Here is a 26,217-nt window from a genome sequence, read left to right as displayed (position 1 = left end):
CCCCCATCAAGGGTCCCCACTCCCCCCATCACCCCCTCACCACCCAGACCCCCCCCCCCCCCCAGCTCAGGGGTCCCCAAATCCCCCCCTGCAGCCCCCCAATCACCCAGGACCCCCCCAAACCCCCTCATCAAGGGTCCCCACTCCACCCCCCCTCACCCAGGACCCCCCCTCAGCTCCCCCCCACACTTGGGTGTCCCCACCCCCCCCACCACCCAGACCCCTCCCCCATCTCGGGGGTCCCTAACCCCCCCCCTCTCCCCGCAGCCCCCGTCACCCAGGAACTCCCCCCCCCACCCACTTGGGGGTCCTCTCAACCCCCTCCAACCCCCCCCCATCAAGGCTGCTCACTCTGCCCCCATCAACCCCAGCCCCTCCCCCACCCAGGGGGTCCCCAAACGACCCCCCCCACAGAAGCCCCCCCCCCCCCCAAAAAAGGCTCGGAGCCCCGTGTGTTTATCAAACGTGAGTTGTTTATTCTCGAACGCAACACGCGGGGGGGGGGGGAGGGGATAGAGGGGAGGGGGGGGTCCTACAACTTTTTTGGGGAGGGGGAGGGAAGGGGGGGAGGGGACATCAACAGGCAACAGCGAGGAGGGCGGCGGGGGAGGGGGGAGGGGAGTGGTGGGGTGGTGGGGGGGGTGGGGGGGGGTGGGGGGGGCCGCCCCCCTCCTCTAAACCTTATTTAAAAACGAGATTGGTCCTAAAAATATAGAAAGAAATAAATTTAAATTCACAAAAACCTGTACAATTATCAAAAAGTCACTAAAAACAACACGGCTGGTTCTAGAAAAGGCGGCGGGGGGGGGGGGGGGGAAGGGTGGGGGCGGGGGGGCACACGAGGTGCCCCCCACGGGGGGGGGAGGGGAGGGTAGGGAGGGGAGGGGGGGGATTAAAGAGAGACCCCCCCCCACCCCCTCGACCCCAAACCCCTCCCCAGCCCCCCCTGAGGGGGTGGGTGCCAGCCGGGGGGTGGGGGGGGGTGTTTTGGGGGGGGGGTGTTAAACTTGGGGGGGGGGGTGCAACTTTGAACTGAACAAACACGAGAACGATACGGAGACTCCCGAGAAACTTTGCCACGACGGAAAGAAAAACCACGAAAAAAGAAGATAAAAACCCCAAAAAAAAAAAAACCACCCACACCCCCCCCCGCAAAAAAAAAAAAAAAAAAAAAACAACAAAAAACCAAACAAACCAAAAACCTCGAAAATAAACCCAAAAAACAACCTGACGGATCCGAAACGTGACTTAAAACCCACAAAAAAAGTCCGTTTACAGCGCAGTTATTTAGATAAAATATAAATATTTATGCGTAATATAAAGTCAGTTCAAATAGACTTCAAATCACCTCTTCGTTCAAAGCAAAAAAATAAAATAAAATAAAAAGTTTCTGAGGTTTATCTGATAGAAAAAAGGCTACTTTGAGATGGGGGGGGGGGGGAAAAGGGGGAGGGGGTGGGGCGGGGGGCTCGGCCGGACCCCCACCCCCCCGCCCAGGTAGGTGAGTTGTTTTCAGTGCTCTGTGGGGCTGGGGGAGGGGGTTGGGGGGGGGGGGGAACGCGCCGGGACCCCCCCCCCAAAAAAAGCCCCTCCGGCCGCTGAACCCCCAGAGCGAGTACCCGTAATATCCTGGCCGGGGCGGGGGGGCCGGGGGGGGGGGGGTGGTCCTGGCCCCCCTCCCTGGCCACCCCCAACATGGGGTGACCCTGGGGGGGGGGAGGGGGGGACCACTGGTCCAACTCAGGACCCCTCCCCAGCCAGTGCAACCCCCCCGGTGGGGTTTTTGGGGGGGGGGGGCAACACCCGTCTGAGGCTTCAAGTCCATGGTTGGGGGGGGGGGCAGGGGGCTGGACCCCCCCTCCCCCCCCTGGGGCCTGCAGTAGCATCCCTGAGGGGTCTCAGACGGGGGCGAGGGGGTGGCCAGGACCCCCCCAAGCCCCCACCCCCCCCTCGAAAGGGTGGGGGTGGGGCGGGGGGGGGGTCTCATGCCGGGGGAGGTTGGGGAGGGGGGGCAAGAGGGGGGGGCCGGGCTCTTCCTGAGAAGTGGAGGCAGGGAAAGGGGGGTGCCGGGACCCCCCCCCCCCCAGCCCTCCCCAGTTTGGTCCCTGGAGCCGGGGTCCGAGGGCAGATTTGGGGGTGGGGGGGGGGGGGGTCCCCCTCCCCGTAAAGTGTCTGCGAGGGTGGGGGAGAGGGGGGGGTCCCGGCCGGGGTGGGGGTGGGGGGGTTGAGGGGGGGGGCTAAGTCCACTTTACTGGCCTTTAATGCATGAGACGATGCACAGGAGTGCTCGGACATTCACTAAACTATTGCTATCGTTAAATATTCCCAGGGTGGGGAGGGGAGGGTGGGAAGAAAATAGGGAGGGGGTGGAGAGAGGGGGCTCTTTCTGCTCTGAATTCGAAAATGAAATTTGAAAGAAAGCAAGGAGAGAGGGGGGGGGGGAAAAAAAAAAAAAAAAAACCACCTCTTTTTTTTTTTTTTTTTTTTCTTTTCTTTCTCTTTTTTTTTCTTTTTTTTGGCTTACACAGTCTGTGAGTTTGTGGTGCTGGAAAAAACGGGGTGAAGGGCAAGGGAGGTGAGGGAGGGGGGGGGGGTCCGGGCAGGATTTTTGGGGGGAAGAGGGGGGGTGGTCCGGGCAGCGGGAAGGGGCCTCATGGAAGGAGGGGAGGGGGTTTTAGGGGGGGGCCCGTTCGCGCTGCCGGAGGTTTTGTTGGGTGGGGGGAGTGGGGGACAAGACTCCCCCCACCCCACCCAGTGTGGGATCAGCAGGCAGCGAGAGCAGCTCCAGAGGAGGCAGTTCGTGGGGGCGTGGGGGGGACACCCCCCCAAAACCCCGGGGGGACCCGCGGCCCCCCCCCGCTCACGGGTTCGGAGCGTGTTTTCCCTGATAAAATTCCTCCCACCGGCTCTGGAAGAACCGGCGCATGGCGTGGCCGGCGCGGCCCACGGCGGAGTCATCCTCATTGAAGGTCTGGCAGTTGTCGAACACCAAAAGGGCGTCGGCTGCGAACTCCGCCGAGCTCGAGTACCTGAGGGATGGTGTGAGGTGGGTGGGGGGCGGCCGGGACCCCCATGGGACCCCCCAGCCCCGGGAAGGAACCCTGGGAGGGGAACTGATCCCCTGCCAGCCCTAAAGGGACCCCATTCCCCCCTAAAGAACCCCCATTCATCCCCAGGAGAGACCCTGCCAGCCCTAGAGGGACCCCATTCCACCCTAAAGAACCCCCATCCCCAGGAGAGACCCTCATCCCTGGGAAGGATCCCATCAACCCCTAAGGAACCCCAGGAGGAGATGGGATTACCAGCAAAGTCCCCCATTCCCAGGAGAGACCCTGCCAGCCCTAAAGGGACCCCATTCCCCCCTAAAGGGACCCCATTCATCCCCAGGAGAAACCCTGCCAGCCCTAGAGGGACCCCATTCCCCCCTAAAGGGACCCCATCTCCAGGAGAGACCCTGCCAGCCCTAAAGGGACCCCATTCCCCCCTAAAGGGACCCCATTCATCCCCAGGAGAAACCCTGCCAGCCCTAGAGGGACCCCATTCCCCCCTAAAGGGACCCCATTCGTCCCCAGGAGAGACCCTGCCAGCCCTAAAGGGACCCCATTCCCCCCTAAAGGGACCCCATCTCCAGGAGAGACCCTGCCAGCCCTAAAGGGACCCCATTTCCCCCTAAAGGGACCCCCATCTTCAGGAGAGACCCTCATCCCTGGGAAGGATCCCATCAACCCCTAAGGAACCCCAGGAGGGGATGGGATTCCCAGGAAAGTCCCCCATTCCCAGCAGAGACCCTGCCAGCCCTGGAGGGACCCCATTTCTCCCTAAAGGGACCCCATTCATCCCCAGGAGAGACCCTGCCAGCCCTAGAGGGACCCCATTCCCAGCCAAAACCTCCATTTCCAGGAGCGACCCCACCCCTGGGCAGAAACCCTAATGGCCCCATGAGACCCCCATCCCTGGGAAGAGACCCCAAACTTTAGAGGGATCCCTGTCAACACCAAAGAAACCCCATCCCCGATGGCTTCTGAAGGACCCTCACACCCTTGAGGGACCCCCCACCCCCAGGACTGGGGTGCCAGCACTTGAGGGACCCCCAAACCCACAAGAATCATCCCTGGGAGGGACACCACTGGCCTGGGAGGCACCCCCAATCCCCATGACGGACCCCCATCCCCAAGAAGGACCCTGCCAGCCCTGGAGTGACCCCCACCCCCACGAGGGACCCCCCCCAAGCTCACCCGCCCCGCAGCAGCCTCGTGCGCATGGTGGCGAAGTCCATGGGGTTCTTGATGATCTTGCGGTAGCCAGGGACCAGCCGGGGGTTCACGGGCTCCAGGAAGGGCCACGCGTCCTCGTGCGACTCCATCTCCATCAGGATGATCCTGGGGGGCCACGGGGGGCGAGCTCAGGGGGAGCCCCAGGCGGCTGCAGCCCCCTCCCCTCCCCTCCCCGCCCGCGTTGCCCGGCCCCACTCACTCGCAGAAGGTCAGGTCGCTGGGCTGGCCCCGCAGGGCCGAGCTCCTCCGGCGGGGGGGGACCAGAGCCTCGCCGGGGCACCGGGGCACGGGCAGCCCCTCCCGGCGGCGCGGGGCCGGGCGGCGCCTTGGGCTCGGCTCCTCCTCGCCGGGGCTCCCCGCCACCGCACGGCCCCGTTTCCGCTTCTTGCCGCGCCGCGGGGAGACGGGGTCCCGGTACTGCCCTGCCTGCGGGGGTAGGGTGGGGGGGGGAAAAAGGGTCTGGTCACCCTCCGGCCACCCTGTGCATCCTCTGGCCACCCTGTGTCCCCCCAAAGCTGCTGCTGCTGCCTGTGCCCCCCCCCTCCCTGAGCCCCGAGGTGACCCCCAGGGGTCAGCGGCGTTGCTGGGAATGGGGGTCCTTCCCAGGGGTCCCTCACAGGCCATCGGGGTCTCTCTTGGGGATCAGAGTCTCTTCTGGGGATCAGGAGCCCTCACAGCAATGTAGGGGCCAGCAGGGCCCTTTCCTAGGGGGGGGGGTCTCTCAGACACCATCAGGGTCTCTCCTTTAGGGGTAGGGGTCTCTCTTAGGGGTGGGGGTCTCTCAGATGCCATCAGGGTCTCTCTTAGGGGTGGGGGTCTCTCAGACACCATTAGGGTCTCTTCTTTAGGGGTGGGGGTCTCTCAGACACCATCAGGGTCTCTCTTAGGGGTGGGGGTCTCTCAGACACCATCAGGGTCTCTCTTAGGGGTGGGGGTCTCTCAGATGCCATCAGGGTCTCTCTTAGGGGTGGGGGTCTCTCAGACACCATCAGGGTCTCTTCTTTAGGGGTGGGGGTCTCTCAGACACCATCAGGGTCTCTCTTAGGGGTGGGGGTCTCTCAGACACCATCAGGGTCTCTCTTAGGGGTGGGGGTCTCTCAGACGCCATCAGGGTCTGTCTTAGGGGTGGGGGTCTCTCTTAGGGGTGGGGGTCGCTCAGACACCATCAGGGTCTCTCTTAGGGGAGGGGGTCTCTCAGACACCATCAGGGTCTCTCCTTTAGGGGTAGGGGTCTCTCTTAGGGGTGGGGGTCTCTCAGACACCATCAGGGTCTCTCTTAGGGGTGGGGGTCTCTCAGACACCATCAGGGTCTCTCTTAGGGGTGGGGGTCTCTCAGACGCCATCAGGGTCTCTCTTAGGGGTGGGGGTCTCTCAGACACCATCAGGGTCTCTCTTAGGGGTGGGGGTCTCTCTTAGGGGTGGGGGTCTCTCAGACACCATCAGGGTCTCTCTTAGGGGTGGGGGTCTCTCAGACGCCATCAGGGTCTGTCTTAGGGGTGGGGGTCTCTCTTAGGGGTGGGGGTCTCTCAGACACCATCAGGGTCTCTCTTAGGGGTGGGGGTCTCTCTTAGGGGTGGGGTTCTCTCAGACGCCATCAGGGTCTCTCCTGGGGACCAGGTCCTCTCCCAGAGTCCCTCTGGGGTCACCAGTGTTCCTCCCGGGATGGGGATCCCTCCCAGGGGCACGGGGGGTCCCTCACAGACCACCGGGGTCTCTCCCAAGAACGGGGCTCTCCCCTGGGGATGAGGCTCCCACGGGGGCCATCAGGATCCCTCTTGGGAACCAAAGTTTCTTCCAGAGACCAAGAACCTTTCCTGGGGATGGAGGTGGGCTCAGCAGGGTCTCGGATCACCCTGGTGGGGGTGTGGAGGCTGCCCCAACCTACCCGGGCCACGCAGACGGAGCAGAACCAGTCGCCCTCGGGCACTTCTGTCATGCGGGGCCGGTGGCAGTAGAGGTGGCAGCCGCGGTCGCAGCCGTCGCACAGCAGCAGGTGCTCGTCGTCGTCTCCTCGCCGGCAAACCAGGCAGGTCTGGGGGGAGGGGGTCACGGGGAGGGGGGCTCAGAGCCGCACCGGGGATGGGTGGGTTCTATGGGGGCTCTGTGGGGCTCCAGAAGGTTCTATGGGGTTCTGTGGGGGCTCTGTGGAGCTCTAGAAGGTTGTATGGGGGGGGGGTCTGTGGGGTTCTGTGGGGTCCCATTGGGTTCTATGGGGCACTGTGGGGCTCCAAAAGGTTCTGTGAGGCTCTGTGGGGCTGCTATGGGGCACTGTGGGGCTCTAGAAGGTTCTATGGGGCTCTGCGGGGTCCTGTGGGGCTCTATGGGGCTCCAGAAAGTTCTGTGGGGCTCTGTGGAGTCCTAGAAGGTTCTGTAGGGCTCTATGGGGTTCTATGGGGTTCCAGAAGGTTCTATGAGGCGCTGTGGGGGTCCATGGGATCCCACTGGGTTCCATGGAGATCTAGAAGTTTCTGTGAGGGTTCAATGGGGTTCTACGGGGCTCTGTGGGGCTCCAGAAGGTTCTATGGGGCGCTGTGGGGTCCCATTGGGTTCTATGGGGCTCTATGGGTTTCTGGAAGGGTCTGTGGGGCTGCTATGGGGCTCTATGGGGTTTCAGAAGGTTCTATGGGGCTCCAGAAGGTTCTATGGAGCTCCAGAAGGTTCTAGGAGGCCCTATTGGGTTCTATGGAGCTCTGTGGGGTTCCGTGGCGTTTCATCGCCCTCCATCTCCATCCCAGGCTCTCACCACTCTGTTCACGGACTTCTCCCAGGCGATGGATTTCTCCAGCTGGAAGATGCACAGGGACACCTGGGCCGCGCTGCGGCACCGCTCCAGCGTCTGCCGCCACGTCCGCACCCGCGGCGTGATCTCGTAGGCGCTGCGGGGACAGTGCGGGGCTCAGCCCGGGGCTCAGCCCGGCACGGAGGTCCTGCCCTGGCCCAGCCTCCCGGCTCGGTCATAGGGAACCTCCTCCACACACCCCACCAGGGTGATCCCAGAAGGGATCCCAGACCCTGCTGCCCCCTCTCAACCCCTGGGAGGAGTCCTGGTCCCTGCTCAGCCCCAAGCAGGACCCCAATGGCCCCCATGGGACCCCCATCCCTTGGAGAGAGCCCCATGGCCTCTGCGGGACCCCCATAGCCAGGAGAGATCCCCATTCCCAGGAAAGACTCTTGATTCCCAAGAAGGACCATGATGGCCTCTGGGAGACCCCCACCCGCCAGGACAGACCCTGCTGGCCCCCCACATTCCCAGGAAGGGTCCTGATCCTCAGAGAAGACTCTCATTCCAAAAAGGACCCTGATGGACCCCCATGGGACTCCCATCCCCAGAAAAGACTCTCATCTCCAAGAAGGACCCCAAAGATCTCGGAGGGATCCCCACATCCCTGGGAGGGATCCCCATGCCGGGAAGAACACTGCTGGCCCACAAGGGGCCCTCACCCCCAGCAAGGAACCCCATCCCTGGGAAATCCTGACCTCCACTCCCAGAACAAGCTCTACCAGCCCCCCACATTCCCGGGGGGGCTCCTGACCCAGGGAAGAGCTCGGGGAGGGGCATGTGGGGTGCTCACATCTCGGTGGGGCCCAGGCTGAGCTCTTCGGGGCCGCTCAGCACCGCTTTCTCCACCACCACCTCGTGCAGCGGCCACAGCGGCTCCTTCAGGTAGCGGCGCTCCAGGTTCTGCTCCAGCGCCGCGAGCCGGAGCACAGCCAGGTCCAGGGGGTTGGTGAGCTCCCGGCGCAGCGGGAGCCCGTCCCGCCGGCTCCGCACCGTGATGTCCTCCAGGGGCTCCACTTTGTGCTCGCAGTAGCGCAGGTCATCCCGCGTCGAGTCCGGGCTGGGACACGTCCAGCCCTGCGAGAGGACAGCGGGGTCAGGGTTGGTGTCACCGCCGTGCCGCCGGCGGGATCGCCCGTCCCCGGCACCCACCCGGATCTGCAGGTCGGCCATGAGGACGCGCTGCTCCAGCTCTTCCACCCACTGCAGGACGCCCAGGTCGGTCTCGTAGGCTCTGTCTGGCACTGACCACTGCGCCAGGGCTTCCTGAGACACCGCGGCGGTGGCCGACTCCGGGCGCGGGTGGAAGATGGGGTCTGGAGAGGAGAAAAGGGGGGTCAGGGAGGGGGCAGTTGAGCAGTAACCCCAACCTGGGCACGGATGGAAGCTGGGGTTTGGGGTTTGGGATCAGAGCAGGGGGATGAGCAGCACCCCCCTGACCCGGGGAGCAGGTGGAATATGGGGTCTGGGGGAGCAGAGGTGGGTTAAGGTGGGGGGACAGGCAGCAGTCACCCAACCCAGGGATGCAGAGGCAAAATGAGCTCTAGGTGGCCAGAGGGTGAGCTCAGAGAAGGGGACAGGCAGCAGCCCCCCACCCCAGTGGTGTGGGTGGAAGGTGGAGGCAACAGGGAGGGCAGAGAGTGGGCTCAGGGGGGGCAATGGGGAGCAGCCCCCCTGCCCCAGGACATGGGTGCAAGGTGAGATCCGGGAAGTAAAGGATGGGTTCAGGGAGGGAACAGGCAGCAGCCCTCCCATGCCAGGTGGAAGGTGAGTCTGGGGGGCAGGGGCTGAGCTCTGGGGGGGCCGGGCAGACTCACCGGTGGTGCTCCGGAGGCAAACCTCGCGCAGGAACTCCTTGTGCTTGGTGAGGTGCTTGTGCAGGGCCTTCTCCCGGATGCCGCGCGGGTGCAGCGCCCGCGCCACGGCCTCCAGCTCCTCGGGGTCCCGCAGCCACCACCACCCGCTCTGCATCTCTGCAAGGCAGCGCCAACAGCTCAGCCCCGTGCCGGGGCACCGGCACCGCTGCCGCGGGGGTCCCGGGGGTCCCGGCTCTCACCGGCGGGCACCGGCTGCTCCGTCAGCTGCGTCAGGTACTTCTGCTCCATCTGCTTGAAGAATTTGGTGGGGGGTCTCCCTCGGCGCTTGGGTTGTCCCGGCACATCCTGGAGCTTTTCCAGGCTGCCCCGGCTGCGGGGGCAAGCGCCGTGGGCCCTGGGGCCGGCGTGCACCGGCGTGGAGGCGAGCAGGGGAGCCGTGGGGTCGTCTGCGGGGAGGCCGTTCAGCTGGGGGGACAGGGGGAAGGTCAGAGAAGCCAAACGTGAAATTATAAAACATTCTGCTCTGGAAAGGACCCATGAGGACCACCACACCCACACCCTCAGTGCGCGGTTCTGCAGCTCCCCCTAACCCTGCAGCTCCCAATCCCGCAGCCCCCCAGTCCTGCAGCACCCCCAGTCCTACAGCCCCCAACCCTGCAGCTCCCCACCCCTGGAGCTGTTTCCCTTCTCACCAGCCCGTCGAGGGCAGCAGGACTGAGCTCCCTGTGCCATCCCCCATCCCTGGGGTGCCCAAGAAGAGGATCCCACCCCACTCCCTGCAGCCCCCCAGGGAGAATCCACCCCCCCCCATACAACCCCCCAGGTCGTGGTGCAAGTGCTGGGCGCAGCCCCCCCACCCCATACCTGCCGTGCTGAGCCCTTGGGGGGCTCCCCCCGGCTCTGGCTGCGGGGGGCTGCGGGGGCTCGCGGCGAGGGCTCGGCTGAGGAGGTAGCGAGAGGGGCTCGGTCGTCACAGGGCGTGCGGGGCAGCAGGTTGAACCAGGGCCCCCGCTTTGCCACGGCCTCCGGGGCACTCTCCTCCTCCTCCTCCTCCTCTTCCTCCTCCATGGGGTCCGAGGGGGCCTCGGGCGGCAGCAGCCCCGTGTCCCCCTTGCCAGGGCTGCTGGCCGGAGTGAGGACGGAGTCCTTGAGCAGGGACGACTGGGTCTGGCTCAGCCAGGACAGGAAGGCAGACTGGCTGAGGTCGTGCTGGCTCTGCCCCAGCGGCTCCGGCTCCTCCAGGACCCCGTTGACCGGGGCAGGGCAGGGTCCGCAGTGCTGTGCCAGCTCCTCTTTGCTCTTCCGGGGCCGCCCGCGGGCGCGCGAGGCCGAGGCCGGGCAGCTCGTCCGGCTGGCAATGGGCACGGCCGCCGGCTCCTCCTTCACTGGGGACACGTGTGGGGACACCTTCTCCTCCGGGGGCTCCTGAGTCACTGCCTCAGCTGCTGTGACAAGAGGAGAAGGACGAGGAGGTGAGATGTGGGGTCCTCTCCCAGCTGGGACAAACCCCCATAAAAAGCCCCTTTCCCGCTCACCCTCCGCGCCCTCCACGAAGATTCCTCCCAGGTGGGGCAAGACCCAGTAGCGCCGCCGGAACCGGTCCTGGCCCAGGGACGCCGCGCGCAGGGTCTGCGAGGAATGGAGCAGCTTCTTGCGGAAGAACATCTGCCTCTGTGGGGAGAGTGGGGGGCGGTGAGGGGGCTGCAGCCCCCCAGGCAGGGCTGAACCCCCGGCTCTCCAGCACCCGCTCACCTTGGCCAGCTTCTCGATCTGCCGCTCCAGCTCCGGCACGCTGGACGCAGACGTGTCGGCCTGGGGAAGGGATGGTCAGTCAGGGAAGAGACCCCTCGAGGTGGCACTCCCATCTCCACCCCCCGGCAAAGCCCGGAGCACCCCACCTCCTCCTCCCGGCGGGATTTGCGCCCCCGGGTCTCCTCCTCCTCCTCCATCTCCAGCCCCGTGTCCTCCGTCAGGCGCGAGCTGCGCCGGCGCCGGCCGTCCTCCAGTCCCGTGATCTCCGACTCGGGCCGGCCCGTTTTCTTGGCCAGGGCGACCTTCAGCCTGCCGGGACACAGGTGGAGGTGTTGGGCACCTGTCCCCCTGCCCACCCCACACCCCCTGAGGCACCTGGTCAGCCCCCGAGCGCCGGGGGCAGAGGGGAAGGCCCTGAGGCCGCAAGTGGAGCCCCTTCCCCACCAACCTGCGGAGTCGGCCCTCGATGATCCACTTGTTCTTCCTGTAGTTGGACATGTTCTCCAAGGTCTTGTCGATCTCACTGCAGGAACACGGGATGGGGGTGGCTGCAGCGGGCAGCTCCGGGAGGGGAGCAGGATCCCCTGCAGGATCCAGGGGAGCAGGATCCGCTCCAGCATCCAAGATTGGAGGATTTTTGTGCCCCTCCTCCCCAGCCCCACCTGATGATGAGGGCGCTGCTGTTGAGCTCGTTGACCAGGAAGACCAGGATGGCGGCTTTGCGCTCGGGGGGCAGCGCCTGGAAGGGTTTGGTGCGCAGCCCCTCGCACAGCTCCGCGCCCGCCCCGTGCGCCGTCAGGAAGCAGCGCAGCACCTCGGACACGGTGTCACGGTTCAGGCTGATCTCCGATACTTTCTCCCCCAGGATCTTCAGGGACTGGGCAGAGCAGAGGGAGAGGTTTGGGGAGTCCCCTCCTTGCCCCCATGGGGGTTTGCCAGGAGGGGGGTTCCTGCCCAGAGGTGGTCCAGGGGTTTTCTGGGTGCTCCCACCATGAGGACAGATGTGGGGACAACCCCAAAATTTTGTTGCTGGAGGTCAGGACAGGGCTGGACACGGGGAAAGGGTGCAGGGAGAGCAGCACATCCCAAATCTAAGATCCTCTGTCCTGAGTTTTGCAGGCACTGACAGCCCCAGCCAAGGGAAGGAGGAAAAAGGGAGGAGAAAAAAAAGCAGGGGGTGAAGGTGGCAAAAAGAGAAGAGAAAGAAAGGGAAGGGAAAGGGAGGAAAGTGAAAGCAGAGTTAAAAGGGAAAGAGAAAGCAGAAAAAAAAGGTGGTGGGAAGAAAATGGAAGAAAAAGAAAGGAGAAAGGGGCAAAAGGAAACGGAAAATGGGGGGAAGAAGGGAGGGGGAAAAGAAAAGGGAAGGTGGAAAAGGAAAGAAAGTTGAAAAAGGAAAGAAAGTTGAAAAAGGAAAGAAAGTTGAAAAAGGAAAGGGGAGAGAAGGAGGAAATGGAAAGGGAAGGAAGAAAAAGTAAAGTGGGGGAAGAAAGAGGAGGGAAAAAAAGGGATGGGGAAAATTGAAAAGGGAGGGGACAAATGGAAAGGAGAAAAAGGAAAGGGAAGGGTAAGAGAGAGAAAAAGGGAAAGGCAGAAAAGTAAGGGAAGGGAGAAAAGGAAAGGGAAGAGAGGAAAAGGGGTGAAAGGAAAGGGAAGGGGCCCATCTGACCCGGTGGGGAGGGTCTCACCCAACGGGGGGGTGTCCCATCAGGTGGGGAAGGGGGTCTCACCCAACAGGGGGGGGTCTCACCAGGCAGGGAAGGGGGTCTCACCCAACAGGGGGGGTCCCATCAGGCAGGGAAGGGGGTCTCACCCAACAGGGGGGGGTCCCATCAGGCGGGGAAGGGGGTCTCACCCAACAGGGGGGGGTCTCACCAGGCAGGGAAGGGGGTCTCACCCAACAGGGGGGGTCCCATCAGGCGGGGAAGGGGGTCTCACCCAATGGGGGGGAGGGGGGGGGGTCTCACCAGGCAGGGAAGGGGGTCTCACCCAACGGGGGGGGGGTCTCACTCAACAAGGGGGAGGGTCTCACCTGGCAGTAGGGTGGCAGCCCGGGGTCGCAGAGCGCTGCCTGCAGCAGCCGCACCAGCAGGTCCTGCAGCTGCCCCGCGCCGGGGGCCACCCCCAGCAGCCCCTCCTGCAGCGCGCCCAGCGTGGGCACGTCCCGTGCCGGCTCCAGCCCCAGCACCTTCCCGTAGCTCTGCAGGAACTCCACCACCGTCAGGCAGTCGGAGAAGGCGCGGCTGGGCAGGACGAGCCCCGGGATGCGGGAGAAGGCTGGAAGGGGCTGTGGATCAGGGAGAAGAAGGGTGGGTCATGCTCAGCTGGCGGCTCCCCAGGGGTGACCTTTCCGAGCCCCCTGGCACAGCCCACCTGGTGGTCTCCCAGGCACATGTCCTCTGTGGGCTTTTTCATCTCCTCCAGGATGAGCTGCTGCCGCTGCCGCTCCTCCAGGCGCCGTTGGGCCAGCAGCCCCTTGTCCGCCTTCCGAGCCCCCTTGCCCTTCTTCTCTTTGGGCCGGGCCTTGTCCTTGCCCTTCTCCGGCTTCCCCTTCTTCTCCTTTGCCTGGGACAGAGCCCAGATGTGTGGAAAGAAAAGGTGAGGGGGGAAAATCCATCTCCATCTTTCATCCCCACCCTCTCCCCGGCCTCCTCATGCCCCCAGACTCACCTTGGATTTCTTCTTGGCCTCCTTGGCCCTGGGGGCTTTGGCCTCCTGCTTCTGCTTGTTCTTGGCCTGAGGGGAGGACAAGACCTGCTCAGGGACTCCCTGCACGAGGGAAACCCCCACGCCACACCCGAGCAGCCCCTGAACCCCGTGCCCCACCTTCCGCCTCATTTTCTTCTTGATCTTGCTCATTTTCAACTTGTCCTCGTCGCTGAGCACCTCTGGGGGGGAGCACAGAGGGAGGGTGGAGATGAAGCGGGCACCGGGATCCCACCGGGGCCCGGCTGTGAGGGGCTGGGCAGGGGGTACCTTGTGCTTCCAGCCTCTTCAGCAGCCGCGCGTCCGTCTTGCTCAGCAAATCCACCATCCTGACCTTGGGCGGGCGGCCCCGGCCCCGTTTGGCGGCCGGAGGCTCCTTGGGCTTGGCCTTCTCGGCGTTGCGGGGCCGGCCGCGCTTGCCCGTGATGGCCTGGATGCGCCCGGGGATCTCCTCGGGGCTCAGCTTCACCCACTGCACACCCTGTGGGGCACCAGTCGGGGTCACCCCCCTGCACAGCGCGGGGCTGGGGGAGGACAGGGGGGCTCAGCCGTCCCCAGACTCACCTCTGGCGTGTCCCGCTCCTCGTAGAAGTCTCCCACGGGCATGCGGGGGCTGAAGCTGAAGTGCTCGCGCCGGACATCCTGCACCATGTTCCTGCTCAGGTACTGGGGACGGGGAGGAGGAGGAGGAAGGCTGTGAGGGGGGATCAGCGCTCCGGGCTCGCCGCAGCCTCCATCAGCTGCAGTCGGGAGCTTTGTGGGGCTGTGGTGGACCAGGACCCCCCTCCCCCGGGTCAGTCCCCACCCCGCTGTCCCCAGGGGCGGTACCTTGATCACCTCCGGGAACTGCTTCATCCTCTTCCCGCAGGGGCCGTAGTACCAGGTCTCGCCCTGCCAGCGATGGTTCCCCTTCTTGATCCGAACCTCCCGCCTCCACCTGGGCACGGCAGCGTCAGCCGGGGCCGTGGGGCAGGATGGGGAGGGGGCGGGGGAGAGGATGGGGAGGGGATGGGGGCGGGATGAGGAGGGGCTGTGGGGCGGGAGGGGGCGGGGACGGGGCCGGACTGGGGAGGGGACGGGGCTGTGGAGCAGGACGGCCCGAGGGGAACAGTGTCGGGGACAAGATGAGGAGGGGATGGCGTCGGGGACAGAGCAGTGGGAGGGGTTGGGAATGGGGGCGGGATGGGAAGGGGGTGGGGATGGGGACAGAAGCAGGATGGGAAGGGGGCAGTGTCAGGGGCAGGAGGGGGATGGTTTCAGGAGCAGGATGGTGGCGAGGGGACAGTAGTTTTGGAGGCAGGATGGGGAGGGGGCCAGAGCTGTGGGGCAAGACGGCGGGAGGGGGACACCCCACGTACCCGTGCTGCAGCGGGAAGCGCACCTCCTCCTGCGTGGCGATGCGCCGGCGAGGGACATCACCTGCGGGGAGGGGACAGATGGGACGATGGGATGGCGGGCAGGGGACACCGGCGGGATCACCCCGGGGGGAAGGGGGCAGGTCCCGGCCATACCTGCCCCCGAGGCACTCAGCGGGGCCGTCTCCTCGCTCTCTCCCTCTCCTTCTGGCACAGCCGAAGTCTCCGGGCAGCTGTCGGCAGCCTCTTCCTCCTCCTCCTCTTCTTCCCCCTCCTCCTCCTCCTCCTCTTCTTCCTCCTCCTCCTCCTCTGCGGACGGGGCCGGAGACTCCGGCTCCAGCGGAGGGTCGAGCTCCAGGGAGCCCGACTCCCGCAGCCCCGCGTGGTCGCCGCTGTTCAGCTCGACGCTGTCGCCTGCGGAGCCAAGGTCAGGGACGTCACCGGACACGTCACGGGGCTGGCGTCCCCTCCCTGCGCTGCCCGGGGGCCTCGCTGGTGCCACAGGGACCCCCGGGGGGCTCACACGGCTCGTCCCTCGCGGGGTCCCCACAAGGAGGGGGAGCGAGGCCGGTGGGGTGACCCCCCTTTCCAGTGTGGGGGGACACCGGCCGGTCCCGGGGCCGCACGTACCGTGCAGGGCGGGCGGCGAGCTGGGGCCATCGAGCAGCGGGGCGGGCGAGGAGCTGGCGGGCAGCAGGCTGAAGGGGCCGGCGTGGAGCGGGGGGCTGGCGGTCAGGTCGGGGGGCTCCTCCAGGGAGGACTTGTCGCCCACCAGCTGCGAGTCGTCCATCGTGTACAGGTCGCCGGTGCCCGGGTCTGGGGAGGGGGGTGAGCACCAGCGCTGGGGACACACGGACCCAACATCTCCGCTCCGGGGGAGGGGAGGTGGGGGGGGGGGGGGGATGTGGAGTGGTCGAAAAGGCTCCGGCAGCAGAGGGGTTAAAGGGGTTTGGGGGCCCCCCCTCCAGCCCCAGCCCCGCCTCCTCCTCTGGGAAGCGGAGGAGCCCAAAATGGCCGTGGCGATGTTCAGCAGCGCGGAAGTTCAGGCGCTGAGGAACCGCCTCGTCACGGAGCTGGGAAGGCCGGGAAGGAAGGAAGGCCGGGAGGGAAGGCCGGGAGCGCCGCGCGGGAGGGACGCGGGCCCGCCCCTGCCCCCGGAGCAGGCCACGGACTCCACCATCGCCTCCTCCGTGGCCACATCTCCACACGGGGACGGACGGAGGCTGGCGCAGCTTCCCGGGCATCGCGGCCACGGAATGGTTGTGCCGCCCCCGCCTCCTCCCGCGTCCTGCCCGCCACAGCTCCGACACCCAACGCCCCCCTACCTCTGGCCAGGGACTCGAAGGGCTCCAGGGGGTCCTCGCTGAGGATGTGGGTGTCCTCCAGCCGCGGGGCGATGGGCGACGCGTCCCCCAGGCAGCCGCGGTCCCTGGGCGCCAGGACGGGCCCCTCCGGCCCCAGCGACCCCGCGCCGGCGGCAGCTCCGTTGTAGCTGCAGATCTTCAGGTCTGAAGGGAACAATCGACGGAAAAGAGACCCTGAGACGTGGCAGTGAGAGAGCCGGGGGATCCCCACTGCTGTTCCCCAGCCCTCCGTGGCACCGGGCGCTGACACCCCGGGCTGTGCCCGGCCTGGTTTTACGAGATCCCAGCCCCTACTCCAAGCTGTGACTGGCCAAACCCCATCCAGGACACTGGGCAGGGGGGTCAGAGCAGCTGGGATTCCCCAAGGAATACGATAGCCAACTCAACCAGGACCCAGCACCCGCCTGCCAGGGCTCCAGCGCCGCATGCAGAGCTCTGCCAGCCGTCCCGGGCTCCTACCTGGCTGTGCCTCCTCCAGCTCCTGGCTGCCCACCAGCCCACCCCCGTTCTCCGCGATGGTGGTGGGCATCTCTTTGGCTGCGCCATCAGCATCTCCCTGGCCGGGGTCCGGCTCGTCCGGAGCCAGCGGGAAGGGCTGCGTGTCCGAGCTCAGGATGGGCGAGGACTGACCCGCCGCGTAGAAGCCATCGGGCCCGTTCTGCATCAGCTCGAAGCTCTGGTCGTGGAAGGAGTCGTAGAGCTCCTGCGAGTCGAAGTTCAGCCCCATGGGCCCGGCGGTGCCGTTGCCCCAGAACTCCTGCCCGGCCGCCCGCAGGTTGGTGCCGTGCCCCGGCGATGCCGGCCGGGACCCTCCGGCCACGCCGTTGAGGGGGAACTGTCCGAGGGCGGGCGGGCCCCCATCCTTGAGGCCGCCGGCGGGCGCGTAGGGCGCGTAGTCCCACAGGCAGTCGTAGGCGCGGAGGGGCTGGGCCCCGGCAGGCGCGGAGCCGGGCGAGAACGTCCCTGAAGTACCGGGGTGCGATACAGTAGAGAAGCCATTGACATTCATGCCCCCGTTCAGACCTGCGAGGGAGCAGAGGCACGGCCAGGTCAGCGCCGCGGGGTCTCTCCAGCACTGGCAGTGGGTTTGAGGATGGATCAATGACCAGGCCGGGCAGCGGCCAAAGCCCTGCTCGTGCCCCTCCCGTGCCTGGGCAGAAGCGGCGGAGGAGCTGCACGGTCCCCATTTGCCAAACCGGCTCTACCACGGGCTCCACCAGCACCAGGCCGAGCGCCGCAGGACGCCGGGGATTAGCTGAGCGCTTGGCAGGGCTGTGCCGGATCAGCTGACCGGCCAAATCCACGCACGGCCCCTGTGCCGGCACGCCTGCTTTTCTAGGCCAAGGCGGCAGCGGGGACGCGCAGACCCCGGCCCTGGCCCCACGCGCTGCGGCTGCCGCTGGCCACGGCCCCTCCATCCCTGAGGGTCCTCTGTCCCTGCAGCCCCTCCATCCCCGTGTCCCCTCTGGCGCCACGGCCAGCCCATCCCTGCAGCCCCTCCATCCCCGTCCCCGTGGGGTCACTTACTTTTCCCTTGCAGCGGGAAGCTGAGCGGGGAGCTGTGGGTGAAGGGGGAGTCCCCTGAGGCAGGCGTGGGTTTCGGTCCTGAGGCAGCGGGTGCAGAGGAAAGGCCAGTGAAGTTAAAATGGTTGTTTGTTTCCATTTCTGCACAGGGGAGAAGATGCAAGATGCGCCTGGGTCAGTCACTGGCATCAACTGGGGCTGCCAGTGTGGTGACCACCCACCACTGACCCTCGGTCCCCTCTCCCTGCAGTCCCCGGCCCGGAACTCGAGGAGGGTGAGGAGTGACAGAGAAGCCCCCTGGGACTGAGATGCCACCTGTGCTGCGCTCTGGCCCAGGCCCAGCCGCCCCAGCTGGACAAGTTGCCACCTGCTTGAGCACAGCCTGTCACCGGCGTCCCCTGGGACAGCCATCGCCAAGGTCTGATCACCGTGTGCCACCACCCTGGGGTGAGACCGTGGGGGCTCCTGGCCAAGGACCCACATGGACCCCCTCCACCCCCAAAAGCAACTCTGTGACCCCGTAACTCCACATAACCCAGCACTCCTGGCACAGGAATGACCCTGTGGTGACAGACAGTATCCCCACCATCCCCCCCAAGGCAGAGGGGACCCCACACCCCATGCCCCAGGCACAGCTCCAGGGTTTGGGGCTGGACCCGTGCTGGGAGCAAGCAGGAGCTGGAGCCCCAGCGCTGGCTCGGGCAGGAGCCTGATGACCTTCATCCCCCAGGAACCCCAAACACTCCCTCAAACCCGAGGCCACAAGGAGGGCTCTCGGTGGGTCCAGCCCTGGGACAGGACCCTGAGGGTCCTGGCACGGGGGAGCCGAGGCTCTGAAAGCCCAGCAGATTGAGGTTGGAGCTCCAGTGCTGGTGGGGACCCACAGGGACACCCCCCGGAGCTGACATCGCTGGCAACTCCCAGTCGTGCCACGCTTGCCAAACCTGCCACTGGCCAAGGCGGCACCGACCTCTCTAGAAGGGCCAAGGCTGCCGCGCTCGACACTTCAGCAGCGGCTGGTGGCACAGCCCGTGTCGAAACCCGGATTTCATCACACCCTCACCCGCCTCAGCTGGTGCCCTGGCAGGGGCCGGAGGGGCCACTGAGCCTGGCCAGGGCCACCAGTGATTCATCCACCGGAGAAACCCGTATGGGCAGTGACGCAGCTGCCACACGCGCGTGGCTCCTGGACATCCCAGGATGGACCCGCAGCCACCTCCCCCAAGCCATGAGCCGGCCTCTGCCCTGACCCAGCTGGGACCCCTGGGTGTGGGGACACCGGCAGCAGCAAGGCTGGATAAGGAAAAGCCTTTCCCGTCCCACCCCGTGTGGGATGTGCCGGCTGGGAACGCGCTGCCGGCTTTGGAGGTCAGAGGAGGCGGCCGAGGGTCGTGCCAGCACCGGGCAGGTGGCGGCTGCAGGTCGCAGACTGAGGTGGACTGGGATGGTGTGGGAACGTGCCAGTATGAGGAGGGGGCCGGGAGAAAATAAAAGGCAGGAAGGTGAGAATGTAACCCTTGCTCCGGGGACACCCCAGGCCCTGCGGAGGCCAGAGCCGCCCTTGGCATCGCTGGGAGCTCAGCCCGTGCCAGGTGCATTGTGGACAGCGGCCACCCACGGCCACCCATCACCTCCCACCCGCGCCGGGGCTCACCCCCCCGCTCCCATGCACCGAGTGTGGAGCCGAAACTGGGCCACGGCGCGAAACCGGAGCCGGGCGAGGTGAGGAGGGCAAGGGGCAGGAGCCTGGGGATGGCGGCACTGCGGCGACCTCGGTGACGGTGCGGGACAAGGCGGGCGCTGAGCCCGGGGCTGACCCCGGCTTCTGTCACACCGGGCACGGCCAACGTGGCAGCGACGTTCGCCTGGGTGTCAAACCCGGTGGCAGCGGCACCCGCTGGCCCCTGGGATCCCCGCGGGGACACTGGGGCCAGCACCGTCTCCGGGAGCCGAGCTGGGGAGGACAGAGCTCCAGGCTGGGGGGGCTGTCGGTGCCGCGCAGCCGGTGCCGTTCCCCGGGCACAGAGCTCGGCCCCCCCGGTTCTGCGGCCCCCCCCGGCCCGGTGGCACCGGGAGGCCCCGGGAGCGTGACGCGACCTGATTAAAAAGGACGTTTCAAAAACAACGAGACGCAACAACCGGCTGCCATTTCCCGGCCACTTCCTGCGGGGACGGACACACGGGGGGACACGGGACCGGTCCCCCCCCCCCCCCGCAGCGCCGCACCCGGCGGGGACCCCCCGGTCCCTGCGGCAAGGACACCCCCAGCCCCCTCTCGCGGACCCCCGCCGGATCTCGGGGGATGGGGGGGCTCGGTGTCCGCCCCCCTTCCCCCCCCGGCGCCGCAGGGGGGTCCCGGTCCCGGAGAGTGCAGCGCGGGGGGGGTGACACGGACGGGCGGTGCGGGAGGGGAGGGGGCTCCCCTCGACCTCCGGGACGGGGCTGCGGGAGAACCGCACCGGCCACCGGGGACGGGACTCGGGCTCCCCGCGGGTCCGGGCCCTTAGCCATTGCACCGGGAAGGGAGCGGGGGGGTCGCCGAAGGCCGGTAACGGAGAAGGAGGGGGGGTTACGCCGTGGAACCGGGATGCGCAGGGGGAAGCAGGGGGAGAGGACGGCGTCTCACCGAGGTCAGGAAAGGGGAGCGGGGAGCCGCCGCCGGGCCCAAACCGCCCCAACCGACCTTCCCACCCCCCCGCCCGGGCCGTTAACGGCCCGTTACCGCCCACCCCCCCCTCCTCCGCCGTGACCCCGCACCTGGCAGGCGGCGGCGCGGGCCCGGCTCAGGCGGCGCGGGGCGGGGGGCGGCTCGGCATGGCGCGGCCCTTGCGCCGCACCGGGCCGGGCCGGGGCCCCTCCGCTCCGATCCGCTCCGGTACCGGGCCGGGCCGCGGAGCCGAACCCGCGGCCGCGGCAGGAAGCGCCTCGCGCCGCCGGGCGGTCCCGGGACCGCCCCCGTCCCGTCCCGTCCTCCCCCCCCCTCCCCCCGCACGTCACGGCGGCCGCAGTGGCGTCACCGGGAGCGGCGCCGCCGTGGCGTCACCGGGGGCGGGCGCGCGCCCACGTGGGAGGGGGATCCCCGCCCCCGGCGGGGTCAGGGCGGGGGGAATCCCCACGCGGGGACGCCCCCCCACCCCTGGCTCCGGGACCCCCGGCTCCCCCCGGGGCTCCCCCACCCCGCACCGGGACCCCCCGGGAACGTTCCCCCCACTCCCCCCCCCTGCGCTTTCTCCTTCGTTCTCCCCTCGCTCCCCGCAGCCCCGGCTCGACCCCCCCGGGAACGGCGGCGCACCGGGACCGGGACCCCGCCGGACACCGGAGCTCCTCGGTTCGGCCGCGGGGACACCGGCCCCCCCCAGCTCCCCTCGGCCCCCGGGATCCCCGGTGACGTCACGCGGCACCGGCCGGCCCGCGCTGCGCAGGGCCCGGGGGCGACACCGGCTCCGGGGGCGGCGGGGGGAGAAGGGGGTCCCGGTGCGGGGGGGCTGTCCCGGTGCGGCCGCAGTGGAAGGGGGGGGTGGCTCCCTTCCCGGTGCGGGGCAGCGGAGCCCCGTGCGGGGGTTCCCCGCCTGGTGGGGGCTCCCGGGGGGTTGGGGAGGTCCCGGTACAGAGCCGGGGGTCCCGGTGCAGCTGGCCCGGTCTCAGGGGGTTCCGGTACAGATCCGGGCGTCCCTGTACAGCCATCCCAGCCCCGTGGGGGTCCCGGTGGGTCCCGGTATCCCCGTCCCCCGGTCCCGTCCTGCGCGGTGCGTACCTGGGGGGGGGGGGGCGGCGGGGGCGGCCCGCACCAGCCCCGGTGCCCGCCCGGCCCGGTGCGCTGCGGTGCCGGTGCCGGTGGCGGAGCCGGGCGGGGCGCAGGTGCTCCCGGCCCCGCGTGATGTCAGCGACCGCCACCGCCCCCTCCGCCACCGGGGCCGCGCCGCCATTTAAAGGGACCGCCGCCCTCCGTGGGGTGGGGGGGGATGGCGGGGGACACTCCCCCACCGGGGCCGCGCCGCGGGACCCCCGGCTGCCGCCCCCGCGGGGACACCCCCCGGGACCCCGTTCCTCCGTGGGGTTGAGCAGAGCCCGGCACCGGGGGGGTCACCGGCGGAGCAGGGGGGGGGGGGGGGGGGGTGGGGAGTTGGGGGTGGTCCTGGGACCCTCGGGGCGGGCGTTCCCCAGCCCCGCACTGGGCGAGGTCGGGCCGGGGCGGCCCCCCGGGACCCCGTGGACAAAGTGGCAGCTGCCGGGGCCGGGCCGGGGCGGCTCTTTGTGCTGCGAAATGGTGGAGCTGGAGCTGCGCGGGGGGGCGGGGGGAACGGCGGGGACTGGGACAGACAGACGGACACACAGGGCTGGGGAGTGACACGGCACCAGCATCTGTCCCCCCCCCGCGCTGTCCGTGCAGTGGAGGGGGGACGCTGCTGTTCTGGGGGCCCCATGGGAGGAGGGGGTTCCCCCCCACTCCTGGGGACCCCGTAAAACAAGGGGGGACTCTTTGCCCTCCTGGGGAACCCCCAGGGCCGGGGTCCCTGCACTGCTGCAGCAGCTGGGAAAGAATCCAGCACAACCCCCCCATGGAGGAGATCCTGGGGTGAGGGGGTCAGGGGGAGCCCCAGGGCTGGGGGGCTCCCAGGATCCAGACCCCTCCAGCCCCCTGGGAGCAGCAGCCACAGCACACAGAGCCTGGGAACGTTTTCACCGATGTTTTATTGGAAATGTTAAATACTGGGGGGCCGGCCCCAGCGGAGCCGGGGGTGGGGGTGGTCAGGGGGGCTCAGGCATGTTCCTCTGCCAGCTTCTCTGCCTTGGCCACCGCCTCCTCGATGGGCCCCACCATGTAGAAGGCCTGCTCAGGCAGGTGGTCGTATTCACCTGGGGAGAGACACCGTGTCAGGGGGGAGTGGGAGGCCCAGCCGGGCTCCCCCAGGCCCCCTGGGGGCCACCTCACCTGCCAGGATCTGCTTGAAGCCCTTGATGGTCTCTTTGAGTGGCACCAACTTGCCCATGTGGCCAGTGAAGACCTCTGCCACCTGGAAGGGCTGGGACAGGAACCGCTGGATCTTGCGGGCGCGGGCCACAGTCAGTTTGTCCTCCTCGGACAGCTCGTCCATGCCCAGGATGGCGATGATGTCCTGCAGTGACTTATAGTCCTGGGGAGGGGGACACATGGGGTGAGTGACCAGCGCTGATCCCCCACCCCAGCAGCCCATGGGGAGGGGCTACCCCGGCCCCCTCACCTGCAGGATCTTCTGCACACCCCGAGCCACGTCGTAGTGCTCAGGGCCCACGATGTTGGGGTCCATGATGCGGGAGGTGGAGTCCAGGGGGTCCACGGCCGGGTAGATGCCCAGCTCGGCGATGGCACGGGACAACACCGTGGTGGCGTCCAAGTGGGCAAAGGTGGTGGCAGGCGCAGGGTCAGTCAAGTCGTCGGCCGGCACATAAATGGCCTGGGGACACAGAAGGTTGGGGACAGTCGGTCCCAGGCAGGTGACGCAGCCGCCCAGGACGCTGGGGCCGGTGCAGCCCTCACCTGCACCGAGGTGATGGAGCCCTTGCGCGTGGTGGTGATGCGCTCCTGCATGGTGCCCATGTCAGTGGCCAGCGTGGGCTGGTAGCCCACGGCTGAGGGGATTCTGCCCAGCAGGGCCGACACCTGTGAGGGGACAGAGGTGAGGGGACAGAGCACAAGGGGGGGCTCGGTGCACCCTCCCTGTGCCCAGCACAGACCTCGGAGCCAGCCTGGGTGAAGCGGAAGATGTTGTCGATGAAGAGCAACACATCCTGACCCTCCTGGTCCCTGAAGTACTCGGCCACCGTCAGCCCTGTCAGGGCCACCCTGGCACGGGCGCCCGGGGGCTCGTTCATCTGCCCGTAGACCAGGGCGACCTGCGGGTGGGACCCTGGGGTGAGCACGGTGCCACTGCCACGCCTGGCACTGCGTCAAGGGATCCAGAACCTTCCCAGGGGATCCAGCATCCCTCTGGGGGACTCCACACACCTTGGAAGTGGCATCTTTCAGGTTGATGACCCCAGACTCGATCATCTCATGGTACAAGTCGTTGCCCTCGCGGGTTCTCTCGCCCACGCCAGCGAACACCGAGTAACCACCGTGGGCCTTGGCCACGTTGTTGATCAGCTCCATGATCAGCACGGTCTTGCCGACACCAGCACCTCCAAACAAACCTGGCAAGGGGGGAAGCAAGGATCCTGCTCAGCCCCATGCCAGCCTAGCTGCCCCCAGGGTCTCCCTTCAGCTCTTTCCTCCTCAGATACAAAAAGCGTTGCTTCAGCAAGCTCAGGAGAACGAAAGTCATAGAGTGAATCATCAGTGAAGGAAAAGTTCCCCAGAGGAACTGCTGGGAATCCCAGAGGGACCGCTGGGTGCCCCCTCCCCAGACCCACCCCTGCTCTGGGGGTCACGTACCGATCTTGCCACCCTTGGCGTAGGGAGCCAACAGATCCACAACCTTGATCCCTGTCACCAGGATCTCCTGCTCGACGCTCATCTCCACGAACTCGGGGGCCTCGGCGTGGATAGCAGCAAACCTGGAGCAGGAGGAGGAGAGGAAGGGGGTGGGCAGCTGCTCTGAGCCCCCTGGGGCTGGGGGCTGGCAGGGGACAGGCCCCGCTGTGACCCAGGAGAGCCAGAGCCACATCCCTGCTCACACCTCGTGTGTCACTCACTGTTTGGTCGTGATGGGGCCCCTCTCGTCGATGGGTTCCCCGATGACATTCATGATCCTGCCCAGGGTCTCAGGGCCCACGGGGATGCGGATGGGAGCACCAGAGTCCAGCACCTTCTGTCCCCTCACCAGCCCTTCTGTGCCATCCATGGCAATGGTGCGCACGGTGTTCTCCCCTGCCAAGGCCCAAGGACAGCACAGTCACCACGGTGTCCTCAGGCTGACCCTGGGGACAGCTGCTGGTGGCTTCCCCAAGTCCTGCCAAGGGGACATTCTGCTGGGAGAATGACCAAGAGGAGCCGCAGGAATAAAATAGCCCTGAGGAAAACCGAGCCCATGCTCCAGCCCTGCAGCCACAGCCCTCGGGCAGCCATTTTCCTTCTCCTCAGATTGAAATCCATGGCTTCAGCAAGCTCAGGAGAACGAAAGTCATTGGAATCATCATCACAGGAGGACCCCTCCCCATGCCCTCCTTCCTCACGCCAGGTGCTCACCCAGGTGCTGAGCCACCTCCAGCACCAGCCGAGTCTCCCTGCCCTGCACCTCAAGGGCGTTCAGGATGGGGGGCAGCCCCTCGTCGAACTGCACATCCACCACGGCCCCGATGACGGCCACGATGCGGCCGGTGGTGGAGCCGGCCTTGGCGGCGGGGGCTGCCTGGGCGGCATAGTCCCGTCCTGGGGGGAGAGGGACGAGTCAAGGTCAGCCGGGGCAGGGCAGCTCCGGGCTCCGTGTGCCTTGCGGGTGCGGTGATGGGGCTCCCCTGCAGCTCGTGGGGTGTGCCCGAGACCCCTGAACCCCCTCGGTGCACTCAGGACCCCCTGAGCCCCCTTGCTCAGTGCACCCTGAATCCTCACACCCCGCTCGGTGCACCCTTGACCCCCCTCTCTTGATGCACCCAGGAGCCCCTGGCCCCCCTCCTTCGATACACCCAGGACCCCCTGAACCCTCCTCAGCGCACCTGGGACCTCTGCACCCCACTCCAGGTACAGCCGCAGTCCCTGCACCCCCCATCAGGGCACGCAGGACCCTCGAACCCCCTTCCCTCAGCGCACCCAGGACCCCCGGAACCCCCTCCCCCGGTACACCCGAAGCCCCTGCAGCGCCTGAGTGCCCCCACGCCCACCCACCAGGGCCGCTGCTCCACTGCCGCAGCCCATCCCCTCGCCCTGCCCGCTCGGCACACCGCACCCCATCGCGGTAACGGGGACCTGACCACCGGCACCCCGCGCCCCCTGCCCGCTCAGGCCCCAAGGTGACCCCGGCCCGCCCCGCACTCACGCGCCCCGACGGCGGCGGCGGCCGGGGCGGCCCCGCGGCCGAGGAGGAGCGGGAGGAGGTCCCGGCCCGGGGTGGCCCCGCGGGGCAGCAGCGGCCGAGCCGCGGCGGCGGCGGCGGCGGCGGCGGCACGACCCGCGAGCCCCAACATGGCGGCGCCGACTGAGCCCCGCGTCCCGCCCGCCCCTCACGGCCCCCGCAGGGCGGGGCCGCCGAGCCGCGCGTCACCGCCGCACCGCGCACCCATTGGCTGTCCCGCCGAGAGGCGCCGGGAAAATTCGCGCTCCCATTGGTCACACCGATGCGGCGCCCTCTCTGCGCCTCTTCGCGATTGGGTTTTGAGTCCGTCTGTCAAAGCGCGCTGCAGTCTGATAGGGTGACGTGCGGGAAGGGGCGTGTCCCGGGCGAAGGTCAGCGGAAGCGGCAGCGCACGTGTCCCGCGCTTGTCCTTGGGCGGGCGCCGTGACCGCGAACGAGGCCGCGCCGGCCGCACCGGGCCCGTGACGGGCCCTCCTCCACCCCCTTTGCGGTTTTGCTCCACCCCGCGTCACGGCACCGCCCCGAGAGGGCCGCCCCTCACCGGGCCCGCGTACGCACCGCCCCGCCCGGACGCCGTGTCCGCCTCACACGGCCGGGTGCCGTTGTAGAGTCCCCAGGAGCCGCCCCGTAACGGGCTGAGCCCGAGCCACCGGGCCCTGCT

The 26,217-nt window shown here is 67.5% G+C and overlaps 2 protein-coding genes across 5 annotated transcripts; both read right to left on the bottom strand.

The window, feature by feature from the left end:
- Positions 1-2,546: 2,546 nt before the first annotated feature.
- On the bottom strand, positions 2,547-21,401 carry BAZ2A (bromodomain adjacent to zinc finger domain 2A). 4 transcript variants are annotated; one of them, XM_082299006.1, is made up of 29 exons: positions 20,326-20,500; positions 17,572-17,709; positions 16,504-17,067; positions 16,006-16,188; positions 15,311-15,496; positions 14,837-15,094; positions 14,684-14,744; positions 14,154-14,262; positions 13,890-13,991; positions 13,596-13,806; positions 13,446-13,507; positions 13,290-13,355; positions 12,993-13,184; positions 12,652-12,906; positions 11,285-11,499; positions 11,071-11,145; positions 10,769-10,931; positions 10,623-10,682; positions 10,406-10,541; positions 9,735-10,315; positions 9,110-9,335; positions 8,871-9,026; positions 8,206-8,369; positions 7,847-8,130; positions 7,018-7,150; positions 6,160-6,306; positions 4,474-4,700; positions 4,236-4,379; positions 2,547-3,029 (listed from the first exon to the last, which is right to left on the bottom strand). In XM_082299006.1, the coding sequence occupies exons 2-29, from the start codon at positions 17,705-17,707 to the stop codon at positions 2,861-2,863; spliced, it is 5,265 nt and encodes a 1,754-aa protein (XP_082155132.1). In that variant the 5' UTR covers positions 17,708-17,709; positions 20,326-20,500; the 3' UTR covers positions 2,547-2,860. The 4 variants fall into 4 exon arrangements, with proteins under 4 accessions (XP_082155132.1, XP_082155133.1, XP_082155131.1 ...); XM_082299007.1 differs by having other exon boundaries at positions 9,735-10,312; XM_082299005.1 differs by lacking the exon at positions 20,326-20,500 and adding an exon at positions 21,323-21,401 and having other exon boundaries at positions 13,290-13,507.
- Positions 21,402-22,241: 840 nt separating this feature from the next.
- ATP5F1B (ATP synthase F1 subunit beta) lies at positions 22,242-25,695 on the bottom strand. Its single transcript, XM_082299126.1, has 10 exons — positions 25,521-25,695; positions 24,734-24,916; positions 24,241-24,415; positions 23,981-24,102; positions 23,555-23,739; positions 23,284-23,442; positions 23,087-23,209; positions 22,791-23,003; positions 22,502-22,703; positions 22,242-22,425 (listed from the first exon to the last, which is right to left on the bottom strand). The coding sequence occupies exons 1-10, from the start codon at positions 25,666-25,668 to the stop codon at positions 22,328-22,330; spliced, it is 1,608 nt and encodes a 535-aa protein (XP_082155252.1). The 5' UTR covers positions 25,669-25,695; the 3' UTR covers positions 22,242-22,327.
- Positions 25,696-26,217: the final 522 nt, after the last annotated feature.

Source organism: Coloeus monedula, assembly GCF_965178545.1.
Source record: "Coloeus monedula genome assembly, chromosome: 30".
NCBI lineage: Eukaryota > Metazoa > Chordata > Aves > Passeriformes > Corvidae > Coloeus > Coloeus monedula.
The sequence above is the reverse complement of the archived record's forward strand: the minus strand, read 5'-3'. Positions and strand labels throughout refer to the sequence as shown.

Coding starts and splice junctions, on each gene's coding strand:
- ATP5F1B (XM_082299126.1), bottom strand. CDS start 25,668: ATGTTGGGGCTCGCGGGTCGTGCCGCCGCCGCCGCCGCCGCCGCCGCG. Junction 23,740..23,980: donor CGCCAAGGGTGGCAAGATCG/GTACGTGACCCC, acceptor CCCCCTTGCCAG/GTTTGTTTGGAGGTGCTGGT. Junction 23,443..23,554: donor TGAAAGATGCCACTTCCAAG/GTGTGTGGAGTC, acceptor TCCCACCCGCAG/GTCGCCCTGGTCTACGGGCA.
- BAZ2A (XM_082299005.1), bottom strand. CDS start 17,707: ATGGAAACAAACAACCATTTTAACTTCACTGGCCTTTCCTCTGCACCC. Junction 14,263..14,683: donor CGCTTCCCGCTGCAGCACGG/GTACGTGGGGTG, acceptor TGCCGTGCCCAG/GTGGAGGCGGGAGGTTCGGA. Junction 11,146..11,284: donor AGCAGCGCCCTCATCATCAG/GTGGGGCTGGGG, acceptor GTGTTCCTGCAG/TGAGATCGACAAGACCTTGG.